At 40.9% G+C, this 10,255-nt stretch overlaps 2 protein-coding genes across 3 annotated transcripts in view; both read left to right on the top strand.

Moving 5' to 3' along the window:
- Positions 1-816: 816 nt before the first annotated feature.
- Positions 817-8,047, top strand: LOC141772172 (E3 ubiquitin/ISG15 ligase TRIM25). Its single transcript, XM_074642871.1, has 4 exons — positions 817-1,698; positions 3,252-3,391; positions 4,844-5,011; positions 6,793-8,047. Exons 1-4 carry the CDS (start codon positions 1,078-1,080, stop codon positions 7,499-7,501), a joined length of 1,638 nt encoding a protein of 545 aa, XP_074498972.1. The 5' UTR covers positions 817-1,077; the 3' UTR covers positions 7,502-8,047.
- Positions 8,048-9,333: 1,286 nt separating this feature from the next.
- LOC141772181 (MICOS complex subunit mic25a-like) overlaps positions 9,334-10,255 on the top strand; it is a 108,524-nt gene continuing 107,602 nt past the window's right edge. For both annotated transcript variants that reach the window (XM_074642884.1, XM_074642883.1), the window contains exon 1: positions 9,334-9,552. In XM_074642884.1, the coding sequence (XP_074498985.1) occupies positions 9,469-9,552 (84 nt within the window). In that variant the 5' untranslated portion in view covers positions 9,334-9,468. The remainder of the gene's footprint in view (positions 9,553-10,255) is intronic.

The raw sequence follows: 10,255 nt of genomic DNA, 5'->3' as shown, positions 1-10,255 counted from the left end.
CATTGCGTTGTTGGTCCAATGATAATGTCCAAATGTCATCTTCAGTCTCCATTGTATTTTATGTGATGAATTGTCAGTAAAGTATCATACATTAGCATATTAGGAAATATATTATAACGTGCAAATTATGAACTACTTTTAAACACATAACAAAACAAATCCTTTGTATTTGGGCCTTTGTATCCAGCTCTACTTGTGTTAGCCAACGTAACAGTTAGCTTGTAGTAAGCAGCCCTGAAGGACCCGGGGCAGCAGTTCGTCGCCCAAACTGGTCAGTCCAGACAGCTGAGCGAGGGTCGAGGCTGCCTGGGGCGTGCAGCAGCGCCAGGGAGTGGATGGAGAGAGCTCCGTTTGGGGCTCGCTGCTCGGGCCTAGCCGTCAGCTTTCTGGGCCAGACCCACAGCGGAGCTACGGTGACATGCAGCGGCCCAACGCGCTGCTGCACTCTGCTCACCCGGGACTGGATCCCGATATGGGCAATGGACTGCTACAGGCTTCTTGTGATATATTACGCACACAAGGTTCATTCCCACCCTGAGGTTGCATGAATGTTTTTAAAAAATCTCGTAAGCCATTGTTTTACTGCTTGATTTTAATAATAACTAGAAGTGCACTCGGAGAGCGCAGACCTCCGTCAAGGCAGGTTTCATGTACGTCGCTGCTAATTTCCAAAAATGAGCTCAGAGGCACGTGACCACTGTCATGTGTAGCATGTTTTTACCATCAACTGCAACCCGTATGGTGGTGTGAATTTCTGGTAGCACAGACGTCAGGGCCTCTCGGAAAGGAATGCTGTCCTGTACACATTTATGGATACATGCCATTCTGATGAATTGCTAAGGGCTGCTGACTTCTTTGTTTGCTCTGTTTACTGCCTGTATTACCTGTTGTCATTGTAGACTCACCTGTAGTCTTACCTGGTGGGAAGAAGAGACGGGAGGAGAAACCAGAGAGCGTTTTAGGACAAAAGGTAGAGGCGAGGTAAGACGAGTTGGAGGTTTTGACAACAAGAGTGAGCAGAGAAGAGAAATAATCGACAAGTAGCAAAAGAAGCTACCAACATCTTCGCCTCCCACCATGTCTTTGTCCAAGCCAGAGGAGCAGCTAGCCTATGAGCTCAGCTGCCCCATCTGCCTCCAGCTCTTCTCTGATCCAGTGGTTCTTCCCTGTGGCCACAACTACTGTCAAGCCTGCATCGGCAAGACCGCAGACAAGAGCGACAAAACACTTCCACGTTGCCCAGAGTGCCGCGAGGAGTATGAGGGTGTGGATTCCCTGCAGAAAAACTTCAAACTCTGCAGCATCATCGAGGGTTACCGAGCCGCCACACCGCAGCTGGACAGACAGCCTGAGACTGAGCCGCCCGAGAGGATGGAGGTTTACTGCGACCACTGTATAGACGAGCAGACACCGGCTGTGAAGACCTGCCTGAAGTGTGAGGTGTCGCTGTGTTCCCGGCACCTTCAGAGACACCAGGAGAAGGAGTCGTTCAAGGCACACACTGTGGTGGAGGCCCTGGGTGAGCTGGGGGTGAAGGGCTGTGCCACCCACCGGCTTCCCCTCGAGTATTTTTGTTCCAAGGACATGACCTTGATGTGCAGCAAGTGCTTTATAGAGGGCCATCACCAGAACCACGATGTTCTCACCTTCAATGTTGCCGAAGAGGAGATGAGGCGAGCGCTGGAGAGCCGCAGCAAGGTAGTTCTGTTGTTTCATTTGTATTTGCAAATATATGTATATATGTATTATTGGAAATCAATTAACAACACGGTCATAATCATAACATGGTAAACTGCAGCCCAACAGGCAACAACAGCTGTCAGTGTGTCAGTGTGCTGACTTGACTATGACTTGCCCCAAACTGCATGTGATTATCATAAAGTGGGCATGTCTGTAAAGGGGAGACTCGTGGGTACCCATAGAACCCATTTACATTCACATATCTTGAGGTCAGAGGTCAAGGGACCCCTTTGAAAATGGCCATGCTAGTTTTTCCTTGCCAAAACACGCAAGTTTGGAGCGTTATTTAGCCTCTCTCGTGACCGGCTAGTATGACATGGTTGGTACCGATGGATTCCTTAAGAGCCTGCTATGTTTTATATTATAGGAGTATTTATTTATTGGTGCCAAAAAAATATTTATCTTGGTTGAAACCACTGCCCCCCCCCCCCCACACTACATCAATGGCAAGACAGGTTAATGAAGTTTACACAATGGAAAAAAAATACAGCAAAATACCATGTAAAGACAGACATATTTTCAAACAGATGGGCTCCTGTTATTACTCATTTTAGATTACCAAAGTGATAAGGTGCTGTACCAATTTAATTATGAATGGCCAAAACTAAAATATATTTTATGGTATTTTTATTTATATTTTTATTTCTTTACCCTCCTTTTTTCAGACTCCTCCTATGTGAATGCACAAGAGGCCATGATTTATCATTTTAATTTTAATGTTTGTTTGTCGAACTGTGAATAGTTCCTCTTTTTTCCATTTCCTGACAAAGCAGCTGTGTATATTCCAAATGTACAAAATGTGCAACTAGAGAGTCTTTCTTACTGCAGAGCAGGTCAGCTGAACATGCAGAAATGTGAAATTTATCAACAGGCAAGCACACAATTTGACAGACATGAACAATAACATTTCTAATAATAAATGAATGTTTATTTGCATTTAAATCAAACTTTTCTTTCAAGGAAATTCCTATTTTATCTTTAATTGGCACTGAATTACTTTGTCCTTTCCCAGGAAATGTATTCAGAAATGACGGACCTGTAAATATATTGCTACCTAACAGAGAACTTTAGAGAGTGCAGTTTGTTGAGCAGTGATGACGGGGATTAACTTTATGCCCATTGCTGAACAACAATGAAAACATGACATTTGAGGTTTGAATAGAGTGGCTGGCAGCTATCTGGCACCCTGCCAATGTGCTTTGGAACTGGTGAATGACAAGAATGCAAAATTGTCTAACAGCGTATGACTTTTGACAAGGTAAAAGGGAGTTCTTTGTTCCAGGTGACTGAATCAAACACTTAAATTACATTTGTACTGAGTAGAAGTGCCAAAAGTTATCAGTTATCAAAAAGTGACAGGGACTTTTCGGAAATGACTATAATGTAGGACTCTTCATCTCTTTTCAATAATATGGAAATGAAATAAAAGTCTGTGTTTGCCCCTTGCCTTAACAACCTGTTACAAGAAAAGTGTTAAAAAAACACAAATCTCTAATGCGTTTGTTTTCCAGGTGGTTTCTTGCAGGCTGCAGATAACTGAGAGTCTCCTACAGAAGTCAGCCGAGGAACAAGGAGCCTCTGAAGATACAGGGGACAAACTGGTCAACAAGGCTGTCACTGTCATGGACAGTATAGCTGCACTAGTGTACAGGTAACACAGTATACTGCATGTGTGATGGTATTGATACGGCCTTTAAAAGTAACACGTGATGTCCTAAAGCAGATGTATTAAAAGATGCAATTGGTCAAAGGTGTCACACACTTCCATGCACCAATGAGGATTTAGCAACATTTTAATCAGAATCTGATGACTGCTGTGGGTTTGTATGTTTTAGGTTCAATCCAAATGTCCACACTCAAAGACTCACAAATTTTGAGGTGCATTCCCGGAAAGTCTGTGAGGGTTTAGGGCTGTCCCACTGTCAAATTGTAAAGTCCTTGAGGCATGAATGTGTAAAGAGAACTGGATACAGCCTTGGAGGCGGGGCCCTGTTCATTCCTATGAAAGTTGCTCAGTGGCACATGATGCCAAAATGGCTCGACGTCAGACTGGAAAAGTACCTGGATCTTCCGGCAATCTTCCGCATCCATTGGGCTCATGGAGCGCCGCCCGGTCACATGGCTGGGTCACAGGGTCACGCTGTCATCACGGCTTGCTAACTTCGCCTCTCAGCCCTCGCTCCAGCCATAGCTCCACCCTCGGTCTGGGTCTCATTCACATCAACGGAGGAAGGGAAATATAAGTGGCCGCCTAGGGCGCCACCTCCTCTCTACTGGTCGCCCTCTAAAAAAATAAATAATAATAATAATTTTATTTTTGGGTCTGGCTCCAAATCAAAACACGCCAAGGGCACCAAAAGGGCTAGAGCTGGCCTTGGATATGGATAATATCTTCTATCAAATTGTATGGAATATTTATATAGGCTATCTATAGCTATGACATTAAAAATAGATATGATTAGATATAAGGATGGAAATGTGTTTTTCTGTCATTATTGAATTAAAAATCGACCAATCCTAATGTACACTATGTTTTTTAAATGAGTAAGACGATGTACTATGTAAGTTTTAAAAGGCGATGGGTCAACTCTTGTTTACATTTAAATGGTGGTTGAGCAATTTGTTGGTGTACTGTAAATCCCAGGTTATGTGTTAAATCAGTCGCGGTATGATTTACAGAAAGTATGTGCATCAGATTACCAGAAGCAGTTCCTCTCTCAGGCTTGAAGAGCAGGATCAGGCAGTGGCTTTTAAAGATTAAAATGCGGGCATGAACTCAACATACCAATCCCTTTATGTTATAAAACCAGTTTGTCAGCATTTTTAGACTGCCAGTCAACTTTTTGACCAAAGTAATGGTGTTCAAATGTCATGGAATGTTTAAAAACAGCTGGACTAGGTGATAGTTTATAGTCATTATTCAGAATTATAAAGTTTGATCTCCTTACATGTAAAAGAAAATATAAACCTTAAAGGAAAAACAAACTGCCATCTATTGTTAATAAAGGTCTCAATACTGGAGGAATGTACAAGCAATTCTAGTTATATAATACAACAGCTCCCAGTTTACCCGTATTTTGATGTACCTTTGTGTTGTGTTCAGGTACAGGGAGCGTCTGCGTGTGCTATTGGAGGAGGAGAGACACCTGCGCAGAAAAAGCTGGCAGTTTGGACTGACTGCACTCGAAGAGCAACAGCAGCAGTTAGTGGAGGCTCAGCGAAGTGCCACGCAGGCCCTCAGTGAGACAGATGCATGCATGTTCATACACAGGTACGGCAGAAATCTATACTGCTTTCTCAACTAAAATGAACAAATACAAAAAAAATCTAGTGAAAGAATTAGTCCCTCCACATACTGGAAGTATTTTCACTGATAAATTAACAGCATGCATAATTGTCTATTTGCATCAGGGCCGGCTTAAAACATCAGTCTTTAGAATTGGAGCAAATATGATTAAAAAAGTTTTTTTTGTTAAACAGTCACTATATCCTGACAGTAGTGCATGAGACAGGTAATGTGAAAAAAAAATCATGTTCCTCTGTGTCCTGTGGTGCTCCTAATGGCATCTGCAAGATTTCACAGACCAGAAGAAAATTACCAATCAGAAAGGAAGTTTGTGACCAAGCCGCCATGTTGAGATCAGTTGAGGAAATACCAAATATAGCAAACTTTCTCTTTTTTTTTAATAGTAATTACAGTAACAGAATATAAATTTATATTTGATCAGCGCTGCCTATAGTTTGACCGTCTGATTGGAGTTCGCGAGTGATTCACAGCTGCCTCTGTTGAATTAACAGCCAACAGGAACGCTCTCTCTCTCTGAAATGACCTGTGATTGGCCAAAGTCTCCCGTCACGATCTAGATTTTTTTAAAGCCTGCAAACAGAGCAATGAGGAGGTGCAGAAGTCTAGTTTTCTCTCAGAACACTTGAATTACAATATGTAATATGATATAATATGTTATTATGGAATTTTTGCTCAATGATGCCAAAAACATTCTGCCTATTGCAGGTTTAAGATATAGGCTACATAGGCGGTCGCCTAGGGCGCCACCTTCTGGGGGGCGCTGGGCTGTGTATACAGTATATATACTGTATTATTTTTTTTTTAAATACCGGTGGGCGCCCTTCCTCAGTTTCTGCCTTGGGGCAACAAACGAACAAATAAATAAAGAAAGAAAGAAATACACTTTTCACCCCTGCAACTCTCATTCTCTCACTTTTTCATCTGCACGGCCGCACTTATTTGTTAATAAAAGTGTAAATTGTAGTAAAACTGACTAAACACTAAACACTTTTAAGCAACACTATCTGGGACCAATTGTTTATTTATATTATAATAAATACAATAATTTATGAAAATGAATGAAAGACTTTATTTCGAACATTAAAATAAATAAAAACAGATACAAAATAATAATAACAAACAAAACAAGAGTAATAGTGTCTGAAAAGGAGTAGGTAGAAGTAAAACTTATATTTCCCTACCCCTTCCTCACTTCTCCTCTAATAACTCATATATCATAGAATGATAATGTAATATAATATATAAATTATCCCAGATTTATTTACATCCCAATAAAAATCTTAATTTTTGTTTTAAAACCATTGTGATGTCTGATGTGTGTTGCGGTTTACGGGCGTAGGTTTAGGGTTCTGGGGGGTTGAACCCTAACCCTAGAAGGCTCCAAATCCGAATTTTGCCTATAGGGCACCAAAAGGGCTAGAGCCGGCCCTTATTTACATTATCCCATCTATGGATTGATGAGAACAAAGATAGAGATTAGTTCACACATGTACCATAGAAATATATTTTATTCACATTATCAGCTTTACAAACCGAGGTCGCAGAATACAAAATATAAAAATGTGCCAAATGAACACTATTAGCTTATAAATATATTGTAAATATAAGCAGATAAGTCGACACACATTTGTATGTCTTTGCATTCATGCAGCCTACATAAGTAAAGACGTGATGCCAAGTACCAAAACAGAGCACATGGTAACATGGTAACAAGCATCAACTGAGGAAATTCTTCTGCTTTCCAGGTTCATGCTGATTGAACATAAGCTGAGAGAAGTTGTCACGGGAGCCAGTCCTTCCACGCTCCCCTCAAAGGCTCCACTCAACACCAAGCGTCTACAGACGGGCCTCAAAACCCAAGACTTCCGCTCAGAAATGACCCGCCTCCTGGATTTCCTTCATGTCCTCCTGAACCCCCTGGAACTCACCTTCAACCCCTGCAGCGCCCACCCCAGCCTGATAGTCTCCAACGATCTTCGCACAATCAAGTACAGCCCCACCAAGCAGCCATATGCAGAGAACCCGGAGCGTTTTACAAGCGCACCCCAGGTTCTGTGCAGCCAGGCGTTCTCGAGTGGGGAGCACATATGGGTGGTAGAAATTGGGGCCGGTAGCATGTGGTCGCTGGGTGTGTGTTACAAGAGCATCCCTCGCCGTGGTGACCACAGTCGTTTGGGACACAACTCTGTTTCCTGGCGGCTGCAATGGAAAAACGGCAAGCTGACGGTGTGCCAGACGTCCTGCAACGTGGCTCTGGGGGAAATCACCAATCATCCAATGAGGATTGAGATGGCGCTGAACTATGAGGCGGGGACATTAATGTTCCACAACACCAAAGGGCGCAGGGAGCACCTCCACACCTTCAGGGCTGTGTTTAAGGAGCCCGTTTACCCAGCGTTCAGTATACATTCAAACACACCAGAGTCCTGGATCACACTGCACAGTGAGATGTGATTAAACCAGAAGTAACATGCAACCTGGGCATTGTTCTAGATTCAGAGTTACATTTTACTTCACACATAAAGAAGGTGACCAAAACAGTCTTTTAGTACTTAAGAAACATTGCCAAAGTATGGTCATTCCTATTTTATAAAGATGCTTATACATTTTTTTTTAATTTCAAATAGATTAGATTATTGCAATGCTCTTTTTACTGAGCTTCCCAAAAAGTCAATTGAAAAATGTCTTACTTATTAATACGTCTATACTTATTCAGAACTGTGCCCCCAGTTTTAGCTACACTACATTGGCTACCACTATTTTTTAAAATAGATTTAAGGTTCTTTTACTTGTTTTTAAAGCTCTTAGTGGTTTAGGACCGGCCTACATTGCAGACTCTCTGTCGTTCTATAATCCTTCACAAGCTGTCAAATCTGCCAATGCTTGGTTACACACAATTATACATACAAGAAAATAGGCAGCACAGCTTTTTTTTTTAACTATTCTCAAAAATATGGAATACCCTACCAAGAGCTATAGGTGATGCGGGCTCTGTGGACATTTTTAAAACGACAGCTGAAATCCAATTTATTCAATTTGGCTTATAATTTTGACCATTCTTATTCTTATTATTATTATCTGTTTTACTAATCTTCTCTCTCATTTTTATTATTCTAAATGGTCTTTGATTTTTTTTTTTTTACTTTCACTTGTATATTTTATCATCTTTTTATTGTCTTATTTCATTGTCTATTTTCCCTTGTTGAAATGTGTTGCATTATTATTTTTTTACTGTAAAGCACATTGAGCAACATCTGTTATATGAAAAGTGCTTTATAAATAAAGATTATTGTTACTAACACAACTTGTAATGTTCAATATTTTCCATGTATAGAATTTGTTTGGGTGTTCAACCAAGTAAATTGGCCTCCAACAGAGACTTTTTTTTTGTACTTGTGGATTTACTGGTTTCTTTCAAAAGTCTGTATGGAAATACATTCATAAAAGTGCAGATCGGTTAAGAATTATGTAAAAATGGGTGCATTTATGTGTAATTGTATTGGAAAAATGACCTTCCTGTTCAGAAATTAGCTTGTTGTTCTGTATCCCACAATTCAGGACTTTGGTTACCCCAAAAATACTCACTGGGAAACATTGCTTCTTAATGCCATGCTTTTATACAAAACCATGACTGCATTATAGAACTGAAGCATTTTAATCACCAGATAATTTGTTTACAAAAACTTTTTTATTAACAATTGGGATGATTTTTGTGGAGTATAGAGATCAATAAGCAGGTTCCATAAATTGATTTGCCCTTTTTTTTTGCCATTTCTAACATTTATCATGTTTTTCTGTCTGTTTATTGAAAGTTAACTGAATGTCTCTTGAATGGTTGTGTGGTTTCCTTGTACGTTCTTTATATACAGTAAACATTGATGTGCGTGAACACTGACATTTAGGGGAGACTTGCTTGTGTTTATGCTACAAATAAACTGATGGTAATGCACGTGTCTCCATATTTATATGTATGTGTGCTAGTTTGTATGCTTTATGTAGTATATGATTGGCTCTTGACAGTTCATTCATTCAAGGCTGCTTTAGTGTATGACAGCAGGGTTGCCAAGTTGGTCTGTAAATAGGTCATTAACAGTGTTTCAACCGTTTTTCATTTTACCTAAATGCACTGGCAAAACACATGCAGATAAATTGTGTTGGGATGAATAATCCAAGTTACTTGCTCCATTTTATTAATACAAATAGGAAACCATGCTCCGTAAGTTTTACACACATCTGTGAGAGGGGGATGGTTTTAAAGGAATCTGGCAACCAGGATCCCATCTGTCACACATTTTGTCATTGAGCAGCAGAACACTAACAGTTGATCTCTAACAGAGGAGCTAACATCTAACATCAATTCATGACAGTAACATTATTCTACAGAAGATCATTAGCAAAGCTGTCACTTACCACCAGCAGGCATGGGCTCAGGAGAGAGTACGACCAGGAAAGTGTCCTTCGGTGTGGATGATGAGGACAGAGTCCGGATTCTTCGGGGAGTGAAGGTAAAGCTAATCTAAGCAGCGTTTGATTAGCCATGCTAACATTACTCTACTAGTATTAGCCGTTAGCCGTTAGCATGTTGCAGCACAGCAAACCAAACGAACCTAAAGAGTTGAACCAACGCGATGTACATGTACATGTAGATGTAAAGCGACTGCTGCAGTGATGCTGATGTAAAGGGATGCAGGGCTGGGTGCAGGTTGATGGAGGACCTGAAACATTACCCGTCTTCGTTATACACCAAACCTCTGTCGTATTAAGCTGCAAGTCAAAGTTGACCTTGCTTATCGGCTAAAAGAACATATCTGGCAAATAAACCAACATCATTTCTGAAACCCTCAGGGTCTTGTGATATATTCGGCATATCAAGTATCCACCCAGCAGTACTACATTAAAAAGAAAACACACATTTTTACAATTCACGACCTGTTAGCCCAGGTCCAGCGCTTGCTATCAATGATAGAGATAAAGCGTTCAGCTAGAGGCCAACGAACCGTTAATATTGTGTTGGAACACTTCAGTTGCACGGTGGACGCATAGCTGAATCAGGGAGAGATTAAAATGTTGCTATTGGGATATGTGTTCATAACCAAGGGGGCTTTAAATTGTCAAATTTCGAATGAGGTTTGGTCTCTGCCTCTTGACAGTGCTGCCTTCCAGTGCTGCTGTAAATGTCGGAATTTTGTGAGGTGCCAAGTAATACAG

The sequence above is a fragment of the Sebastes fasciatus genome, chromosome 8 (assembly GCF_043250625.1).
Source record: "Sebastes fasciatus isolate fSebFas1 chromosome 8, fSebFas1.pri, whole genome shotgun sequence".
Classification (NCBI taxonomy): domain Eukaryota; kingdom Metazoa; phylum Chordata; class Actinopteri; order Perciformes; family Sebastidae; genus Sebastes; species Sebastes fasciatus.
The sequence above is the reverse complement of the archived record's forward strand: the minus strand, read 5'-3'. Positions and strand labels throughout refer to the sequence as shown.